The sequence below is a fragment of the Abrus precatorius genome, unplaced genomic scaffold (assembly GCF_003935025.1).
Source record: "Abrus precatorius isolate BTA unplaced genomic scaffold, Abrus_2018 Scaffold3, whole genome shotgun sequence".
NCBI lineage: Eukaryota > Viridiplantae > Streptophyta > Magnoliopsida > Fabales > Fabaceae > Abrus > Abrus precatorius.
Window position 1 is genome coordinate 26,103,712 of NW_020874373.1, and position 23,159 is coordinate 26,126,870.

General features: G+C 30.8%; 1 protein-coding gene across 1 annotated transcript; it reads right to left on the bottom strand.

The window, feature by feature from the left end:
- Positions 1-20,269: 20,269 nt before the first annotated feature.
- On the bottom strand, positions 20,270-22,886 carry LOC113862834 (putative kinase-like protein TMKL1). The gene is made up of 2 exons (XM_027496071.1): positions 21,479-22,886; positions 20,270-20,910 (listed from the first exon to the last, which is right to left on the bottom strand). Exons 1-2 carry the CDS (start codon positions 22,884-22,886, stop codon positions 20,270-20,272), a joined length of 2,049 nt encoding a protein of 682 aa, XP_027351872.1.
- Between the last annotated feature and the right edge of the window lie 273 nt (positions 22,887-23,159).

Consider the following 23,159-nt stretch of genomic DNA (forward strand, 5'->3'; position numbering starts at 1 on the left):
TTCCTAGTTGACTACTAATTTGTAGAGGATGATATGGTCTAGCCAGAGGAGGGAGCTAAAGAAGACAATCGGAGAAATGAACCAGTGGTTAGGGACCAAGCATAGGAACAAATGAGAGAGGATGAAGATAATGCGGCAAATAACGACAAACAACATAATGAAGACTTTAATAAGCAGGACTATGTGACAAACATAATCAACCCACAGTTATAAAAATCATTTATGGATGTATTTATTTTGAAATATTTCCTATTTTGTCAAGGATTTCATTGTGTATATTTTCATTTTGAACAATTATATTTCTTTAATGGAATGGACTTAGGTATTTATCCATGTTATGTTGGCAAAATCAACTGATATTTTGAAGTCTAGTGAACAATTATATTTCTGAATTTCTGGAATAGAATGGAATGCCTAAGCTTCTTTTGTTTTTAAATTATCTATATATTAATCAATTCTTTTTGTGTATATTTCGCTGTGAACAATTCTGGACCATTAATGGAATGGAATTGACTATTTATCTAAATTTTGTTGTTACAATTAATTGTTTCGGATGAGTAGAATGGAATATATAACAAATTTTGCAAAATTTTGACATGCTATTTGTTTGTGCATAATTTATCCTTTTTCTGCATGATTTGCTTAAGCTATTATTTTCACTTAAACCATTTGCAATTCGCTGCAATATCACAAAAGTTGGCTCAAGTTATAGTTACATTCGGTTAAGCAAATTCTCATTAGTTTAAGCAATTTACAGGCTTGTGCATTAGTGCTTTTTGTCCCAAATTTGCTTGATAATAATTAAATTCACTTGCTTTCACTTTAAGCTAATTACATTTTGCTTAAGCTAAATCAAAATCGCTTAAGCAATTTTCTAGCCTGAAATTCATGGCTCTCTATCTCAATTTTGCTTAAGAGCAAATAAATTTGCTTGGGTAGAGTGAAGCCATGCTTGGGTCGCTTAAGCAAGGATTGCTTGACCTCGTTTAGACTCGCTTTGAAGCCTGAATCTCAAAATTGTGTCACTTAAGCTAACAATCACGCGCTTAAGTGATATTTCACTTAAATTCGCTTAAGCTAGTAAAAATTCGCTTTAAGAAAATAACGACAGGAGGCTCATATTTGTGCTAGAACATGAGAGGATTCAAATCATGGATTGTTTTGCAATTAAGCCAAAGTCCAATAACTTCTAAATGTTGTAGATTTTGACAAAATTAAAAGTCTAACTCCATTATCGCCTGTATTTACTCATTAGAAATTTCAAATTAATTTTTTTAACTAATTCAATTTTAATTGATATGCTCAATTAGATAAATTAGGTATTGATTTTGTTAGACTTCATCGAAAGTAATTTTTTCAGCATTCCTAATATTTATGTTAATAAGATACTCACTTATTATCTATATAACTAAATATATTTATTCTTTTAATATATAAAGTATGAATTTAACCATTTTATTATTATGTTTATTTTTAGAATATATCATAAACTTATTATTATTATTATTATTATTATTATTATTATTATTATATATAACTACTTTTATTAATTTAATAAATTATTTATTTATTTTTATAAAGAAACAAAAAATCCTAAAATATATAAAATAACATTAATATACATCAAGATTTATATTGTACCTGTTATGTTGACGTGAGAACTGAATGTTTAATTCTATTTTTGTTTAAGCAAAATTGAGGAAAATGACAAAAAAAATTTTAAGCAAAATTCAGTTTAACAAATTAAACTAGCTTAAGCAAATTTTGCGTTTTCTCTATATAATCTTCTAATCTCACTCTCTTATACGCCTAACACTTTCTTCCAACCTTCATATCTAACCCTCCTCCATCTCAATTCGCTTCTTCCTCTCCCCACTCCTACCCCCACCCATACCAATTCTCATACCCATACCTATCTTCTCTTCCCGTACCTAATTTTTCTATTACCTCTCCTTCCACCCCCATCCTCTTTTCTCTTCGTACTCAACTCTTTCATAGTTTCTTCTCCCACCATTCTAACCCCCACTTAGCCCTTCTCTTTGTAGTAAGGAGAAGATACAAAATTTTCTTAAGCAAATTTTATGTAAATATTTTTTTTGTCATTTTTTTCATTTTTGTTTAAGTGAACTCATTTCTACTTAAGCGAACATATTTTTACTTAAATAAAAATGAAACTGAACGTTTGGCTATCGTGTTAACGGGAAAGAATCCAGATCCTTATACAAACCTACCCAACTCTGATCTTATTTGAAATTGGGGAGATCATATTCTAGCTTTTGGTTTTTTTATTTGTAAAATTAGTATTTTATTGTTAATTCTTATGACATGGAAAGAACTATAAGGGTTATAAAAATAAACATACAATATTTTTAATTTATTTTATTTTTAGTATTTATTAAATTAAAAAATAAGAAAAGTCATTTCATTTCATTTTAATATTTCAAATTCTTATTACGAGATGTATTGATTTAGGAATTATCACATGCGATACTTGTTTTTTCTTTTTACTTATATCTCGTAACCTTTTTATATTTTACAAGAAAAATTAGTTATTTACAGAATTTAATTTTAATAATTGAAAAAATAATATATGAATATTATTTTAAATAAAAATTTTAAAAAAATATTTTTATACAACAAATTTAACTCATTTTATAAAATATAATTTTAATGTTATAATTTATTTTTGTTTTAAATTTATTAAAAAAATTAAAATTTAATTGTGAAACAATTAAGAACATTATTTTAATTTAATATCATTTTTTACTGTTGAACACATGAATCAACTTGTAGATATTGTTTCACTTTAATTGATAGTCTCGAATACAAGTCTTACTTAATACAGTTGTGCTAAATACTATGAGAGAAAATTTTGCTACCGATAAATATCCTAGAGGGTTACATCCAGTGTAGAAGACTTATGGTTTAAAACAAAAAATAATAATATATTTTTATATTATTTATACATAAACATAGTTTTATATAATTTTTAATATTTATATATAATTCTATTTAAAAGTTAAAAATTTCAGTAAAAATTATTTTATAAATTCGTATTAATTTTAATTTATAATTTTATATCTTATTTATAATTTTTTTTATCTCAAATGTTTAATAAAATGACATAATATAATACGTTTTATTGTCCTAACAATTTTTATCACTCGTTTGTAATATTACACATGATAATAAATTAATAAATGGTATTTTAAAAAATTACAGTATTTAATATTATCAATACATTAAATTTTATATTTTTTTTAATAAAAACTTACTAAATAGATTCATATCATATGCAATGTAGCACAAGTTTAAAATATCAGTATCCTAATTTGCACTAAAAAATAGGATAGAATGGGAGTTTATAATGCTATTTTCATATATCATCCTATCTTTATCCAATTCTCATATCTCATGCCATCATATTTATTAAAGAAGCTTATTTATTTAAGTCTCCTGTTGAAAAATTTGAAGAAAAAGAAATAAAAAGATATTTAAAATATAAAATCTATTAAATTTTTTTTTTTCATCACAACAACTTATAGTCATTTAGGTTAGTAGTGACTTGTATTATTATATGTCAGAAAGATTTACAACTTTGCCTATTAAAAATTTGTAAAAAGGATTTAAAATTTCATTTGTCTAAAAATTACATATAAGAAAATTATAAAAGCATATGGATGTAATTAAAAGAAATGTTAGACCATGTTAAATAGTTTTTTTTTTCTTTTTTGTATAAAAGCTTTAATAACAAAGAATGAGAGAAGATTTATCATTTCTCCAAAAAAAATTGGCTGCAATGTAATCTGACATGTAGGACGAAAGATCCATATAGTCGTGATAGAATATTATAATGATAATAATTCAATCAATAATTAATAATTAACATAATTAACAATATAATCATTTTAATAATTAATGAAATATCAATTCTAATTAAAAAAAATCTAACATCTTATTTGGAAAACGTTATTTAAATTATTAAATACACAAAATATCGTTGTAACTAATATTACTTATATATAATATAGATAAACAAACTACATATTAAGAAACTCATATTTCTATCAAAGATGGATAGAAGAAACATAATTAAAATAGATGATTTCAACAAAAGGTTTACGTATCTTAATAATGTTATAAGAGATATGTTAGCAAAAAATGACAATGTCAAGATATATATCTCAAAAGCCTTGTAGCCGTCGGTCTTGGCAAGTGCCACCATTTCGTCGGCTATGGATGAAATCATCAGCTTGTGGAGGCCAAAATCAGTGATCCTCGCCACGAAGAAGTCATCCACAAGCACATTCTTGGATCTTACATTTGCATGTGTGACTGGAACATCAAGTCCTGTGTGAAGATAAGCTAGTTCTCTCGCTATACCCAACGCAATCTTGTGTCCCCTAGCCCAGTTCAGCACTGGTTTTCCCTCTGTAGGTTCTGTGGAAAATCAAAAGCACAACATAGTCAATGCCATGCAACAGTGTTACTTCTCAATTCATTAGAGCCAAACAGCTGTTTAAGTTCACGTGTTTAGATTTTCATTTTTATTAAAGTTCTGGTCTGATCTCCATGAAAATTAAATACATTACAACAGGAAAATATTCTCCAATTGTGACACAACAGTGACCTTACTGATTGGACTCATAAATGTTCATATTTATTGCTATTACATTGTTATTGCTTTAGGATCATCAGTTTTCTGTTAAGGGGAAGATCAAGAATGACACACCGCGGATGCTCCACAAAGAGGACAGTTCTATGGGTTTGGATCATTAGTTTTCTCTTAAGTTTCTTGTATGAGATATGCATGATTCATTACGGATCTGAACAGCAAGTAGAACTGTTTTCTCCTTAGGCTCAAAATTCTTCAGCACTTTGATTCCAGTTTTTAAGTAGCTTAAAATTTTATAGGAGCTTTCAGTTTAAAAGCCTTAGTATAACATATAACCTTTTATAAGAACATAGGGCTCTCACAAGGACCTAAAGCGGAGGCAAGTGGACATAAGCAAAATTGAGTGGTTTATTTCATGCAAAAATAATCAGCAATGACATATCTAACCGATTATTTTAATTGATAATGACTTCAACATGATTGCTACTACATCACTATTCAATCTCACGCTCGTCAAAGCAATTAGTCACTTCCATTATTAACCCTCAATTTCAATTCTTCTTTTTTAGTTAATTACTCCTTGTTTTTCACTCTTCTATTATATTGTTTGACCCTTAATTTTGTGTGCTAATCTCAGTTGATTACTTTTCAGCGTTCTACCAAGATATATCATAATGAAATGAGAGGCTTGAAAAAGAGAATTAATCAGCATCGGTGTGGTTCTTCTGAATTTCTTGCGGAAAAATAATCATAATTTTCGATGTACGTGATGCTTTTTCCTTTCCTTAACAGCTGTTATTGTGTAATTTCTGTTGTCCCCGAACATGTTTACAGTTTTAGTAGTGATTGCGCCCTTAGGTTTTTTTCGACCATGTATTGGTGAGGTATTTTTTTAGTCTAAATCGCATACATCTTTCGAAAAAAGTAACATTATTTGTTGAGTGAAAAACACATAACATGGAGAGATTAACTCTTTCAATGGAGATTTTATTTCATACACTTAGATCTTAACGAGAATTTAAACATTTACTACTTAAAATAATTAACAATGGATTCCTCAGCTATTGTTTGGTTAGCTGCAATGTCTTATTTACTTTGTAATACCAACATTTAAAGATCGTTTCTGCACATATTCTTTAGAAGCCTTTAAATGATAATGTTTTCATCTTTGAAAACATGTCAAAGAACAGTGTTGACTACAGGCCTGTCCAACAGACATAGGGAGTTAACAAAATCCACACTCGAAGAAGTGAATCGACAGCAATAACGTTGCTCAGCGTGGTGGAAACATACTTTTTCAATGGTACGGAACATGTGAAGAAACATCCTGATTTTCATGATTCATTTTTTTCCTTCACTTTTTGGCTTTTCCAATAGGTATATAATCTTCAGTTTTCTAGTTCGGTGTAGGGGATCCAATCTCAACATGTTTATATCTCAATCTTGGTCGTACCCTAATTTACTTACGTTTTTAACTGATCAGAGGATTTTAAGACTTAAAAATTGGCGAAATGTTGGAATATATAGGGATGATATTGTTAGACTTAGAGTTCTTAATAACTTCTAATAAAATTTTGTACAAGTACTTAAATGTCCTGTTATTACTATGACATTTTCTCATTAAAATGATAATAAAATTAAAAAAATATATTCTGCAAGCTGATTTATTTTATTTTATTTTATTTTTACGTAAAAGAAATTTAACAAATAAGATTGTTCATACGTAAATTTTTTAATTATAAGATCTATAAAATTTACTTCATAATTTAATTCGATAAAAATAATTTAAAGAATAGTCTTAGACGAATATGACACGATATTTTAAATAAAATTAATGCAACCAGTAAGCAATTATACATATTTAATGAACAAAATGCTGAGGAGATTAGCAACACATACCATTTTATAGGGGAATATCACATCGACTTCTTCAATCTTGTTGATGAACATATTTTTATATTCATCCTCGTCATTACATTCTCCTCCATACTCTCATTCTAATTCTTACAACTGGTGCAATGTATTTGTACAATTATTTATAAGCAATCACCTTTATAAAATTAATCTATTTCCTAGAGAAAAAAAATCTCTGCACACCATTCTCATCTTTCACCAATCTTCCACATATTACACAGTTTATATATTTACTAATACAAGACAACAAAATCTTCAATGAAATTTAGGCAAAATCTTGCATGAAAATGTTGCTCAAGTAACATTATTTGCTTGCCTTGCATCTCCCCTCCGTCCCCCTTTGGGTCTATACCACTTATCAACTAATGCATATTTTTTTGGGTGATGTGTGAAGCAATGAATGTAAAACTATATATATATATATGAACCAAAGAATTTTATTACAGCATTGTTTCAAATTTTGATATTTATTTTAAAAAAATTATTATACCGCACCCATCTGTTAATGTGATTTATATTTTGATGTTCCTTTAATTATATTAACATCTTTTCTTGGAGTTGGCATTTTTCACGGTAGGCCAAGGTTTTTTAAGTAGACCAAATGCTTTTTGTTTTTTTGTTTTTTTTGTCCGATCTAATAGTCTCACCTTGTATTCCAATGCCTTTGTGGGCAACTTTAATTAAAAAAATTTATAATATAATTTTTTTATTGTTCAACTTTAAACATACATTAGAAAAATAATTATATTAAAATAATAAATATAATATTCTAACAATCAACCACCTTTTTTCTAATTGAAGGAAGCAAATAGTGTGTAGAGATCAACATATTTTGGTATTCGATAGAGTTTATAGTTATTTAAAAAAAAAAGTTTTTTCTAAACGATAAACAAATCAAAAAATGCACGGTGTAATAATATCTTGGTTGATATCTCATTTCTAAATATGAACGTAATCAATATTCATAAAAAAGTCTGTATTGGCAATTTGCCGCAATATTAATTGATCGCAATGAAAAGTAGGACGTGGCTATGTGAAAGCTTCAAAAAGGTTATGACTACTGTTCCAGTACAGTGATCATTTTCTGTGACAAAATAAGCCATTGTTTCATGGTACTAGTTCCTCCACTTATGGTCTTGCTTGTTTATTATGTGCATCCATTAAATGACTTCCATGTTTTAATTAACCAAATGTTATGCTGATAGAGTTGTTTCATCCTCGTTTATAATTGACTTGAAAACGTAAAAGGTGTTGGTAAAGAATATAGTCATGTGGAGAGAGATTTTGATCCAATCCAGTTAACTTGAGAGCTGGACGTCTAATTTTATTTTTATTTAAGCAAAAATAAACTCGTTTAAGTAAAAATGTAAAAAACGATAAATTTTTTTATGTAAAATTAGTTTAAGTAAATTATGTTAGTTTAAGTGAATTTTGCATTTTTCTCTCAATTTTCTTTTCTTCTTCTCCTCGTGCTTAACATTATTTCTTCAACCTTCATATTTAATTATCTTTAACTTTCATATTTAACCTTCTTCCTTTTCTCATACTCAACTCATTTGTTTCTCTACAAACTCCCTCTTCCCTCCACCCCATGTCCAACTCCTCTCTTTTTCTTTCCACTCTCACCCCATCTCATATCTATATCTTCCTCTTTGCTCTATACTCAACTCTCCACCTTCTTCTCCTTCCACCATCACCTCTGTACCACCACTCTCTTTATCTTCATCTATCCTCAATCCTTTCTTCCTCTAATACCTAGCTTCCATCTCCTCAAATTCAAAATTGGCTTAAGATAACATAATTTGCTTAAGCGAATCTGTAAAATACGTTTAAGCTAAAAAAATTTGCTTAAGCTAATTTTGTATAAAAAAAAATTATTGCTTTTTATATTTTTGTTTAAGTGAGTCTATTTTCGTTTAAACAAAAATGAAATTGGATGTCTAGTTCTCATGTTAACTGAATTAAATCTGGATAGGATAGATATGTTCCGGTAGAATTTACATGTACTAAAGAAATAATTGAAGTTACATTTACATGAACAAAGATCTTACTAAATCCCATACGAGTGTTGAGATAGAAATTTATTGGATATCAAACTACTGGAAGGGGTTACATTTATTTAAAAAAGAAAAAGAAAAAAGTTTATTCTCTTGTGATTTACTACATGTATGCTTAGTCAAATGTTTTAAAACTCACCTTTAACGCCCGTTTTATTAAGTTTTAAGCAAGTAGTTTTTTTGACATTGCTTTTTAATTTTTTTAAGATATTAATTTAACGTCTAAATAATATTAAAAACACTTATTTAATTGTTATTTTTAAAAAAATACAATTATTACAACTTTTTCAAATCAATTTTGTTTTTGTTGAATCACGTACGTTAGCACCAATAATCAAATCATCCTTTTTTCTTTAGAATTAAACTTTTCTATTTAATAAAATATTTAGCCTTAACAATAAATTATTCACAGCCATGTGAGCACTCTAATAGGACGAAATTTAAGTTAAATACTGAAACATAGTTAATTTCACGGTGATAAGGAAGCATTTGGAAAAATTTCTACCGAACTTATCTAGATTTGTCATAAAAACATGTAAGATGAAAACGATGTTTGATTATTTAGATTTCTACCAGCTCTTCATCATATTTCAAGCTTTACAATAGAATATACATAACAACTTACTTTTGTTAAGGTACGTGTCTTGTGCAAAAACACAAAATTATAATTAATGGAAGAATTATGACGAAGATAAAAACAAAGAAAAAAAAACTCTTTAAAAAACGAAATAGATAAACAATGAATTAATGATGTAAAAATTAATAACTAAATCTATATTTATATAAGATACAAATGAATTAAAATTAATGAATAAATTAGATGTTAATAGGAAACTAAAGTTAAGACCATTGCTTTCAATGGTAGGAAATAAAGTGAAAATTAAGTCATCTACTTAATAATCTTCATCTTGACTTGAATTTAATTAATTGTTCATTACCATGTTTTCAAACGATGTAGAGACCAAACAAATTTGAGCAATGTTGAAATTTAGTATTTGAAAGGGGCTTAGTAAGCATATATGCTGAATTCTTAGTCATGTGGATCTTTTTCACTATAACTCTACCAACATCAATAGTATCTCAGATAAAATGATATTTTATGTCGATGTATTTAGTTTTGTTGTGATAACAACTATTCTTGGTTAAATAAATGACACTTTAATTAGCATAAAACACAATAAGAGAATCTTGTATTAGACTAAGTTTATTGACCAGACTTCGAAGCCAAAGAGCTACTTTCACACCCTTTGTTGCCATAATATATTATGCTTCAGTCATAGATAATGCAGCAATAGGCTGAAATGTTGTTTTCCAACTAATAGCACCATTATAGAGAATAAAGATATAACTAGAAATAGATCTTCTCCGATTATGATCACCACCATTGTCTGAATCAACAAAATTTACACCACCATCAGTTGTAGTATTGCTTCTATCAAATACCAAGTCAATACCAAAAGTATATTTTATAAACTAAAAAATCCATTTCATAGTAGTCCAATGATCCTTGCCAGGATTATGCATATACCAATTGTATACATAAGGCTACCAATTGAACTAGCATAAGGAATATGTGGCATATGTTCCTTCTCCTTATCTATTTGTGGTAAAGATTTGGAGATAACTTGAAATGTGCAACAAGCAAAGTAGAAACAAGTTTGCAATTTTTCATATTAAACCTTTCAAGTACTCTTTCAACTTCCTGCTTGACGACCCATGTGAATCTCCATACTTAGAATTTTCTTAGTTATGCCTAATTTCTTCATATCAAACTTATTATTGAGTCAAGTTTCTAATATAAAAGATTCATTTGAAAATTTTCTAAAATAGACACAATTATCAAACTGATTTGAAAATAATCTTGTCCAATCATAAAGGAATCAAATCTTTTATACCACTATCGAGGAGTTTGTTTAAGATCATTTCTTTCTTTAATCTACAGACTAAATGCTCCTCATAAAGAACAACAAATCTCTTCGACTACTCCATATAGATCTCTTCTTCTAGTTATCTATGTAGAAAAGTTGTCTTAACACCAAGTTGCTCCCCTTTCAAGTCAAATAAAGCAATAAAAGCAAGTAAAACATGAATAGAGGTATGACAAACAACAGGTGAGAATTTCATTAAAGTCAATACCTTCCTTCTAATTAAATCCTTTCATAACTAATTTTGCTTTGTATCTAGGATCTTCAACTCTAGGAATGTCTTCTATTCTCTTATAAACTCATTTACATCTCAATAGTTACTTGCCTTCAGGAAGCTCTATCAAAAACCAAGTATTGTTCTTATGAAGACTCTTAATTTATTCATTCATAATTATTAGCCCTTTCAAAGAATCAGCACAAGAAATAACTTCAGTATAACTAGTCAATCCAATACCATCATTTACCTCTTGTGCGACAGATAATGCATAAGCAGTTAAATTATTATCAACATATCTACCTAGTCTTTTAATTTGTCTTCTTAGTCTATCTCAAGCAATAGTATATTCTTTTTTCCTATGATTAAATAGGAGAATTGACAATTTTACCATGATTATCACCAAAACATTGATGCCAGACTCGTTAGTAGAAGAAGATAAAACATTGACATTAGAAACTCCTGACTTCAATTCTAACTTCACCTTGTTAATAGTACATTGCAAAATACTTGTACTAGTAGAAGAAGTTATAGAAGATTGTTGTTCAGAAGTCAATAATGCATCCTTATTAAAAGTCACATCTCTACTAAGGATTAATTTTCGTGACTTAGGATCAGAACACTGTAAACAATATCTTTTAGACTTATATGCATAACAAAAAAAATATGCACTTAATAGCTCTCGAAACTAATTTACCATCATTAACGTGCATATGCGGGACATTCGGAAATCTTCAAATTAGAATAGTCAACATGATTACACGACCAAATTTCTTCTAGAATTTTGAAATCAAGTGACGTGTGTGAAAAACGACTAAGTAAATCAAGTAAAATTTGAAGGAGTTGAGGTAGTTCCTCCATTCCCACTAAGTCCTTAATCTTTACTGAATGCTTATGCAAAGTAAACAAGTCCTATAGTGACCAATTAAAAACCAATTTACTTGTATTAACCATTGCAGATAGCACTAAATTTTAAAGCTTAGAACCATCTTCATATTTGAAATTTGAGATACCTTCAGCTTTTTTGTTTTGGTGAAAATGCATTAAGTTCTTGAAAAAACAAAAATTTCAACCCAATTAAGGGGAATGAACTTCTACTTTGTAACACCTCATTTTGTAATTTATTATTTTTGCAATTAATGTTAGTTATTTGTGCATGTTATTTGAAATTAGAAGTGTTTAATTGATGTGAGCTATAGGATATCTCGCTGTAGCGAGACAAATCTCACTGTAGCAAGAATGAGACGGTGAAAATAGAACATTCTAAAGCCTTCTTACTGTAGCTAGAATCTCTCGCTGTAGCGAGAATGCTACCTCTCACTGTAGCGATGAGCTCTCGCTGTAGCTAGAATGACAAATAGCAAAGGAAAAAAACTTCTTATTTTTCCCTGTAACAAGAAAGTCGTGAGTTTGAGAGATATTTAAAGAACTCTCATCTTAAAATCTTCATTTCCATCCAAATCACATATCCCTCTCCATCCTCTTCGTTCTCTCCCTCTCATTTCTCAGAGAAAACCTCCAATAACTCTGAATCTCTTTCATATTTGAACTCAAACATCCATTCTTCTCGGATCTAAGTAAGTTTCTCAGAGCTCAGATCTTTATTTTATCCTTTTTCTTCAGTTCTCTTCTCATGTTAAGATCTCTACCTCGAAATACGTATGAAACCTTATCTTTTGGAAGATCTCTCCGTGGATGCTGTGGAATCTCTCCGTAGATCACTCAAAGAACTAGTTGGGAGGAACTATTACTAGGTAAGGGGAGTATATACATATTTAACGACCCTAGGAGGATGTTAATAACCTATTTTAATAAAAACCTATGATTTTATGATGAAAGGATATTTTGGGTAAAAGAAAGACTTTGAGTTCTTTAAAAGAAAGGAAATCGGATTCTTAGAGAATGTATATGGATTAAGTAATAGAAGATATACAATAATGAACTCTAGGTTAGGAGACTACCTTGAGATGGTACGAGTTGGGTTGAGTTTGAAGGTGTCCAACCTTCGGCGCATTGTATTGCATATATGGTGTGACATTGTGTGGTAGTCTCTGTGATAAGTTTGATGTATTATATTGGTTGCATGATATGACTTTGTATGACCACTTTATATGTTGAACTGGTATGATGCAATAAATGTATGTATAAAGTGATGACTGAAATGTATGCAATATAAGTAAAATTATAGAAATGAATGAAGTGTTGAATGAAAGTGAAAGTATATGATGTATGAATGAGAAATGAGAATATGATTGAGAAAGAATATGAGGCGTGATTATAATGTATGAGTTCACGCAACTTGAAACGGAATGATTATGATATAAATTATAGCACATTGAAAGGGTGTGTTATCATATATATTATAATCCATGAATTTATATAAATTATGACTCATGAATCATAACATACTAATTGATATAAAGAATGGAAATAAGAAATGTTGATAATGAGAAATGTTGAATGAAAGTGAAAGTATATGATGTATGAATGAGAAATGAGAATATGATTGAGAAAGAATATGAGGTGTGATTATAATGCATGAGTTTACGCAACTTGAAACGGAATGATTATGATATAAATTATAGCACATTGAAAGGGTGTGTTATCATATATATTATAATCCATGAATTCATATAAATTATGACTCATGAATCATAACATACTAATTGATATAAAGAATGGAAATGAGAAATGTTGATAATGAGAAATGTTGAATGAAAGTGAAAGTATATGATGTATGAATGAGAAATGAGAATATGATTGAGAAAGAATATGAGGCGTGATTATAATGCATGAGTTCACGCAACTTGAAACGGAATGATTATGATATAAATTATAGCACATTGAAAGGGTGTGTTATCATATATATTGTAATCCATGAATTTATATAAATTATGACTCATGAATCATAACATACTAATTGATATAAAGAATGGAAATGAGAAATGTTGATAATGAAAAAAATAATGAGTATAGATAGTACAACGATACACTGGGAGTATAGAGTTAAAGAGAAGATTTCAAAAATCTTGGAGAAATAAGGATGGTGAATGTTAACAATAAAAAAGGTGCACAATAAATTATTGAAAATAAACATTCACAGGCCACACCCTCATCTCCAGACGAAGCTCATGACTATACCTTTGCTAAAAGGAGCTGGGGCAGCACACATGTATCCGTGATGTTGTGGCCAACCAGCAGCTAACTATGCTAGAAATACTCAAGGGATTCTAGGGGCAATTATGATGAAAAATGTTATAGATGGGATATGATATAGAATATGTATGATTATATATATATATATATATATATATATTGTAGCATATCGATTTATGTTGTTATGATACGTGTGTTGTAGTACATCGACTGGTATCACTAGGACATATGTATTGTGACATATGAATTGAAATGATATGACACATGTATAATAACATACATGTCAACATAGAAATGCATGTATGATGAGTGAATTGTGGTATGTGCCTTGATGGATGATTGTATGATTGTATTTATTTGGATGTGATGAATATAAATATGGACTATACCCTGTCAATAATGAATTAGAATAGGATATTAGGTTATAACTCTAATTACCGGTAATTAATTTATATTAAAAGAAACTTAGTGGGGCGGGAAGTATTCACCCTTACTGATTATTTTTAGGAAATGAAAGAGAAGAAACAAAGATGGTTGATCTATTCTAGGGTCATACTAGGCAGAGATTGTGGGAAAGAAACTGTTTAGATAAATTTGATTTAATGTAATAAAATCACTTATGTATTTTATTTATTGACAGTGGAAATCTTTTAAGGAGAAATATTGTAAATTCGTAAAGTTTATTAATTCGTATTTTCATATTATACCATTTATTCCAAATATACAAGTTTTTATCAAATTTTCCCTAATCAGGTTTTAACAATATAAGTTATAAATGCAAATTATTTATATATTAAAAGAAGGATGTTAAACACTTTGCTTTGTACGAGTTCCCTTGAAATAACTTTGTATGACAAGCACATGGTTGCCAAAACTGCTATCCATTAAAAGGCATTGTTTAGACTTGACTCAAAAGAAAAGCACTACGTTATTGACCAAAATGTTGAATTATGTTGTACTGATTATCACAATTTTTAATGGAAGACAAGACAAGAAAAATGTAAGAAATCTAATCTTTTTCTTCAAATACCTTGCTTATCTTTTGCCAGAATTGTAAAGTTCAAAATTTTAGCAAAAAAAAAGCAAATAATAACAAAATGAACATAGGTAACAAGTAAAATACATGATTATATTGCAATCAACGCTTCATGAAAGATATTATGAAGGGCTTAGAATACGTAATATGGATATACAAGTATGGCAAGCTCTTCAACGAATATATCGATACAATTTGTTATAATCTTGCAACTTTTAACCAGTGTTATTAGTATCACGATACTTGCGATACAAATCCTACGAAACATCACGAATCTGCAATTGAGCCAGAATTGTTTTGGGATTGAATCGTTGTTGGAATTGACAAAATCGTAAGATTTGATTCTGAATCTGATATATGAGGGTGAGATGTAATGCATTTACGAATTGGGTTATGCACCATTCAGGTCGAGTCGAGTCGACATGACCTAATTCACTAAAAACCTAAAAAAATAAATTTATTTTTTATTTTTTGTGAAAATTGTTGTTCGCACCTATTAAAGCCTTTGCGAAACTATCCCTAACAGACTCATTACATTACATTGAAAAAAAAAACCCTTGTTTCTCTATTCTGCACTGTTCTCTTCTCCTCTTCTTTACTTTTCTTTTATTTTAGTGCTTTTCACTTCAGATTTTTTATAGTCCCTTCATTTATTTGTTACAGTCCCTCAAGTTATTACTTATTCCCACATTCTATCCGGACCTCTTCAACAATTCCTACTTCTTATTTTATATTTGTCTTTTTCTAAATATTTTTGTTTGCTGTTTGCTGGAGACTAATAGGTCCTACCAAAAAAATAAAAGAGAGTGATATCACGTGGAAACATTGTGAAAGTGTCCCCTCACATAGGCTATTAGTAAAATACAAGTATTGTTCTCATACTTATTGGGGTGGAATTACAAGGATGAAACATCATTTAGCTGGAACAAGGAAAAATGTAAGTATATGTCCAAGTGCTACAGATGAGGTAAAGGACATCAAACTATTGAAAGAGAAAGAAAAGAAAAAATGTGAAAATAGCTTGGAGTATTTTGAAGAAGTTGTTACCTGAGATGCAAGTGGTTAAAAGGAAATAATGAATTTTTTTTGTTAGCAAAGAAAAGGAAGGAACATTAAAGGCTCTAAAGCAAACAACAATGAATACAATATTCAAAGATAGAGATGTTGTCATTCAAGAAATTTGCAAATGCGTATATGCTAATGCCTTACCATTTAATTTGGTAAAAAGTCCTCATTTTATTCAAATGTTGAAAGCTTGTTAGAGAATTTGGTAAAGGTTTAAAACCTCCTACTTATCATGAAGTGAGAGTATCTTTTTTGAAAAAAGCAATTGATAGCATCCATGAAATTTTGGAGAAATACAAGAGTGAATAGGAGAAGTGGGGTTGCACTTTAATGTGTGATGGATGGACAAATGGAAAAGGAAGATCTTTTACTAATTTTCTTATTAACAGTCCAAATGAGACTATTTTCTTAAAATCGGTTGATACTAGTAATGTTATCAAGGATGTCAAACAAATGTTTGAATTATTGGATGGCATGATAGAAGAAATTGGGGAGGATAATGTCGCGCAAGTTGTGACAAATTGTGCTTCTAACCTTGTGGTAGCTGGAAAAATGCTAGAGGAGAAGAGGACAAAATTGTTTTGGTCTCCTTGTGCAACTCATTGTTTAGATTTAGTGCTTGAAGATATTGGACAACTTCCAGTATTCTTTAACATTATTTCAAATGCAAAGAAAATTACAACTTACATATATAGGCATACATGGTTCCTTAACTTATATAGACAACATTCTAAAGGAAGAGAATTAGCAAGACCAGTTGTAACAAGGTTTGCAACTTCTTATCTTACACTAAATTGCATTATACAATAAAAGAATGCTCTTCGATCTATGCTTGCTTCAGAAGAATGGCCTAAAAGTTCTTATGCTAGTAAAAGTGAAGCTAAGCAAGTCATGAATTTAGTTTTGAGTGATTCTAGATTTAGGAAATCCATTTAGTATTGCTTAAAGTGTGTGATTCCTCTTGTAAAAGTATTAAGGTGTGTAGATGGTGATTAAAAACCAGTCATACCATATATTTATGAAGTAATGGATAGAGCTAAAGAGCAAATTGCTAAAAACTTTCAAAATCAAGAGTCAAAATACAAAAAGGTGTAGAAGATTATTGATACTAGGTGAAATTTACAGCTACATAAGCCTCTTTATGCAACTGCCTATTATCTCAATCTAGGTAAATAAAGTCATCATTAATCTTTTCATGCTTTTACACTTTTTTAAAGATTGGGTAACTTAGGTTGTATGTCTTATGTCTTCTTTAATTAGGTTTCACTATGACAAAAAATTCAATTTGATAGTGAGGTTTTATTTGGCTTGTATGAAACTATTGAAAGAATGGTTCCAAATAGAAAGACAAGATTTTCTATTGATCAACAACTTGAAAAATTCAAGACTGCTGAGGAACTTTTTGGAATGAACATGGCAAAAGATACTAGAGACAAGAAGCAGTTTTAAATTGGTTTTTTCATATTTTAAAGTTCTTTTTATGACATACATTTTATTTTTGTTTTAATAGGACTTCAGTGATAAAGTTATGGTGGAGAGTTCAAAGAGCTAACAAAAGTAGCTATAAGAATTTTAAGTCTCACATGTAGTGCTACAAGTTGTAAAAGAAACTAGAGTACATTTGATCAAGTGCATACTAAGAGAAGAAATTGCTTGGAGCAACAAAGACTAAATGCACTTGTTTTTGTCAAGTACAATATTCAACTTGATATGAGACAAAAGGCTAAAGAAGAGAAAGGAGAAACTTATGATCTTATATGCTTGTCTGATATTGAATCAGACGATGAGTGGATTACTGGAAAAGAAGACCCTTGCTTACAAATTGATGCTTCTCGGATACATGAGTGTTTCACTTTTGATGAAGGAGCTTCAAGCAAGAAAAGGAAGAGGTATTTGTTTAATGAAAAAATAGTATAATTATAGGTCCAATTGATTCTTAATGCTTTTATTCTATTTTATAGGCCAAGAAACTTAAATGCTAAGGTCTATAAGAAAGAAAAATTTATAATTGAATATGAGAGTCAAATTGAAGAGAATCAAGAAATATTTGAAGATGGAGAGAAAGGGGAAAAAAAAAGAACAAGAAAAGCCTTTACCATTAGAAAATGAGGATGAACTAAGTGATATTGATCTTGGAAAGAATGACTAAATTATGCATTTGAAATTTAGACCTATTGAATATGTTTAGAGCCTAGAACTAAAAAATAGTAACTTGTTATTAGTTACTATTATTTTTTGAAAGTATATATTACTAATTTATGCAATCACAATCTTTTTTTTTTTTTGTCATTGTAACTGATTTGAAAGTATATATATATATATATATATATATATATATGATTTATAGTTACAACTTTTGATATCATTGTAATTGATTAATTATATTATATTATATTTTATTAATTATACAATGAAGTATTTGATTATAAAATGTCCATATATGAATGTATTTAATTTTTCTTTACGATTCGATTCATATTCACAAAATAGGATTTTAAAATAGAATTTCTTATTCACGATTCGAATCTCCATTTAATTAGCTTTCAACAATTTCCAAGAATTACAGAGCAAATTCCTCAAAATGCACAAGCACTTAGACATAATCCTCAAAATTCCTCGTAATCTTCCTCATCCCATGGTTTTCAAGTTGATCAGAACCTGATATATTTAGATGCAGGAAATTCCATAGCAATTCCATTCAATGAAATAAGTAAATCCTTTAGAGGTGATTGAGTGACACTAATTAACAAAATCAAATTAACTTATTTCATGGAAAATCTGTAAATTTCAGCCAGAAAAACAAATTTCAGTTGTATATTGCTGTCCTATAGGATCCATACATTTTAAGTTTTACCTTGAAAGCTTGGAAAAGTGCTTTAGATTTGGAATATATATGTTCAAATAATTGGAGTTTATTTTTCTTCGAATACAAACTAAGCAACGGAGATCAACACAAAAATCAGCACAATTAGTTTCGGCATTTATGTACGGAATTGCAATAATTTTTTGTCTTAATCCATAATTCTGGCAAAGACTATGATACCCAATTACACACATAAAGATGGACATGTATACAAATCCTACAAGGAAAGAAGCTGTTGCTAGAATTGAACCATGCAAGCTGCACAAGTTTCTGCACAAGAATTCAACTGGTTCCAATTTAAATCCTTTTGTTTCCAATAAATAGATACAGCTACCTGAGCAGTTTGATAACAGGAAAATAGCCACATGACATGTACATACACATCTTAGTGGATGGGTATGATACAGCCTTGATCCAAATGATTAAACTAGACAAACTTTATTTTGACACAATTGAATCAAGGAATTGACATTTCAACCTATATTTGTCAATTTGTGCATGAACTTTCTCTCTCTCTCAATATCGCAGCAGTAGTAGTAAAGAAAATGTGCCTTCACGATAATGCATGAGCCTGGCAACATGTTTCCTATGAAGAATTTGTAATGTAAAGCTTTCAAATAATAGTGTGGACTTTTAATTTGATGGAAAAAATAAAATGCATGACTTACCAATATAAAGAAAGCAGTAGAGAGGAAAGCCTTGAGTACAAAAAGGCGTAACGCTCAAAGCCACAATAGTTACTGAAATCCTTGCTATTGGTCTTGGCACAGAATTCTAGTATCAAGGAAGAAAAGAAAAGAGAAAGATGAAAAACAAGGAAGAAGGTATTCTATGATTTGTAGTAAATGTGAAGATAATATCTAGAATAAATCAAAAATCAAAATTTAAAGATTAAAAGGGAAGTTCTGACTTACAGGAACCAGATTAGTTCCTGCCTCAATTCCATGCCTACCAGCTTTCCATGCATTTTGCAGAACTATCACATAATCACAGTAATAGTTGAAGGAGAAATCGTTAGGCACTTAGGCTCTGTGGAGAAGCAAGAAAGCTTGCAAAAGAAACTGGGCAAAATAAAATGGCCAGGGTTGACATGATACAGAATAGCTAGGCAAAAATTAAATGGTCCCATTTCTGAAGGGCATATTGACACAAATACAAGATACATTCAATATGCAACAATTCTTAATCAATTAGTGTTTTCAATTCAATAAAGGAAGGCCCATCAAGAGTGCATATACTTAAGACTAATTACCCCTCATGATATTACTAATGGCATTGCATCATGTACCAAGTTTAATCAAATACAGCCACCATCAGGAAAGGATCACATCATCCAGGTAGTGGCATCTACACAGGAAAACTTTGTGAAAATCCTAGGAATAAAAAAGACCCAATAGTTTGATTAAACATTTTGAATTCAAAGTTCAAAATGGGGTAACACTTCCACTTCTTGTTTCTGTAGGACTATATAATGCAGACCTGTTCCTTGGTCTATTCTCCTCCAATTGCCTCACAACTTCATCCATGCTTGGTCTAACAGATGCCACTGGTGCACAGCACCCCATTGCAAGCTTCAGTGCCTGCACCAACCCATCTTCCATAGGACTTCTTATCCCTTTCAACAGTTCCACATCAAATACTTCCATTGTTGTCTCCTCCAAAACTGCCACCTTCACCATTGAAGGCAAATCCACAAACTCGCCACTCCTTCCATTCTTCCCGGGTTTCTTTCCAATCAAGATTTCCAAAAGCAATATACCAAATGCATAAACATCGGTCCTGGAGTTGCATTTCTTCATTCTTTGCAGCTCTGGAGCCTTGTAGCCATCGGTCTTGGCAAGTGCCACCATTTCGTCGGCTATGGATGGAATCATCAGCTTGTCGAGGCCAAAATCAGTGAGCCTCGCCACAAAGAAGTCATCCACAAGCACATTCTTGGATCTTACATTTGCATGTGTAACTGGAACATCAAGTCCTGTGTGAAGATAAGCAAGTCCTCTCGCTATACCCAATGCAATCTTGTGTCGCCTAGCCCAGTTCAGCACTGGTTTTCCTGCTTTAGGTTCTGTGGAAAATGAAAAGCACAACATAGTCAATGCCATGCAACAGTGTTACTTCTCAATTCGTTAGAGCCAAACAGCTGTTCAAGTTCACTTGTTTAGGTTTCCATTGTTATTTAAGTTCTGGTCTGATCTACAAGAAAATTAAACACATTACAACAGGATAATAATCTTCAATTGTGACACAACAGTGACCTTACTGATTGGACTCATAAATGTTCATAGTTATTGCTTTTGGATCATCAGTTTTCTCTTCAGCTTCTTATATGAGATATCACGATTCATTAGGGATCTGAACAGCAAGAAGAATTGTTTTCTCCTTAGGCTCAAAATTCTTCAGCACTTTGACTCCAGTTTTTAAATAGTTTAAAATTTTATAGGAGCTTTCAGTTTAAAGAAAGCTTAATCAAACTAGACAATAGCACAGTACAGTTTTATAACAGAGAGTTTGATCAATAATTTAAATGAAAGTGAAGTGACGGTGCAGATTGAATTGCCATCTATCCAAGTATGACTGAAATATAAAAACAAACAAAGGAAATGCATTAGGGGAGGATCAGGTAGAAAACTAACCATGTAAAAGATCATGAAGGGATCTGAGAGGCAAATACTCATAAATAAGGAGCTTTTCCCCTCTCTTTCCCTGATAGAAAGCTCTCAAAGGAATCAAATTCTCATGGCGAATTTTTCCCAATTGCTTTATAACTGACAAGCATGAAGCCTTATCTTTGCAGCTGCCTTCTCTCAATAGCCTCAAAGCAATTGTGCCTCCATCAGCAAGCTTTGCCTTATAAGCTGTACCATAACATGTCTTCTCCAAAACTTGACCAGTTGCGTTCAACACATCATCTAATGTCAAATTGTCACCACCAGGAAACAACATAAGCTTCCCTTCACCAGCTCCACCAACAGCATTACTACCATTTTCCTCATCTTCCTCCTCATCATTCAACTCATCTTCACTCTCTCCACATCCCTTCCTCTTCTTGTTCTGCATATACCCAATCAACAAAGAAGCCAAAACCACAGCTCCTGTCATAAGACTAATAACAATACCAGCAACAGCACCAGAACTCAGAGTAGAGCTCCTAGTACAGCTTCCCAAAGGTGGTCCACACAAGCCAGGGCTATTCCCTTCAAAAGCATCCACACCAAACTTGGATTCTCCAAAGAAAGGCAAAACCCCACTAAAGTTATTGTGGGAAAGATTCAATTTTTCAAGCCTTAACTCAGTTAAGCCTTGAGGAATTGTACCCATAAACATGTTGTTCCCCAAGTCAAGCTCTTTTAGCCCACCAAACTTTGTAATGAACTCAGGAAAACTCCCAGAAAACTTGTTGCTACCCAAATCAAGCAACTGCAGATTCTTGCAAGATGAATTAGGCAATGCGGGTTCTGAAACAGACCCAGATAGTGAATTACCATGTAATCTAAGGGAAACAAGCCTCTCACACAAGTTCCAAATGGATGGGGGAAGAACCCCACTTAACATATTATCACCCAGATCAATGTCAGAGAGAGAGGTGCTATAACCAAGTTCAAGAGGAATGGTTCCTTTCAATGAATTGATGTTAAGATAAAGACTTTGAAGCATAGGGAACTCCCCAAGCTCTCTGGGGAGTGAACCAGAGAGATTAGCAGAAGGAAGCTGCAGAGAAAGAAGGTGCAGAGAAGGGTCTTTGTAGAGTGAAAGATTAGTCCATTGAGGTGAAGACAAGTCGGTGCATGAGAGAGGAGTGGCATTGGAGAACACCCATTTGAGACCTCTCCACTGACAAAGTGGTGTTGAGGAGTTCCATGAAGACAAAACTAGGTTGTCAGTGTTACCTTGCAGTGAAGCTCTTATTTTTCCCAAGAGAAGTTCAACATCAGAGGAAGTGGATGCAGAAGTAGACAGTGACTTTGTGGAGGTACTAAAGAAGAAGAAGAAGAAGAAGAAGGACATGGAAATGTAGAGAGAGAAAAGCTTGAGAAACTCCATGAACTAGCAAAGCACAAAGCGTGAGAGAAAGAGAGAGATTGTTGTGTGAGAAATTCAAAGAAAGAGGCTCTCTTTTCTGGGAAAGCTGACACAGTGTTGACTGAGAGTGTAAGCAGTAAGGTCTCAGTGACTCTCACACAACGAAAATTCAATTCAATGGTTATGATTCGATTCTCCACATCACTCATGCACTCTCATCTTATTATTGCAACAAATCATGCACCGCTCACTCTTTATATCAATATAGATTTATTTATTTATTTCTATTTCAGT

Excerpts from the sequence above, each read along its gene's own strand:
- LOC113862834 (XM_027496071.1), bottom strand. The coding sequence starts at position 22,886 with ATGGAGTTTCTCAAGCTTTTCTCTCTCTACATTTCCATGTCCTTCTTC. Across the intron at positions 20,911-21,478 it reads CCTTCATGATCTTTTACATG|AACCTAAAGCAGGAAAACCA; the intron begins GTTAGTTTTCTA and ends CATTTTCCACAG.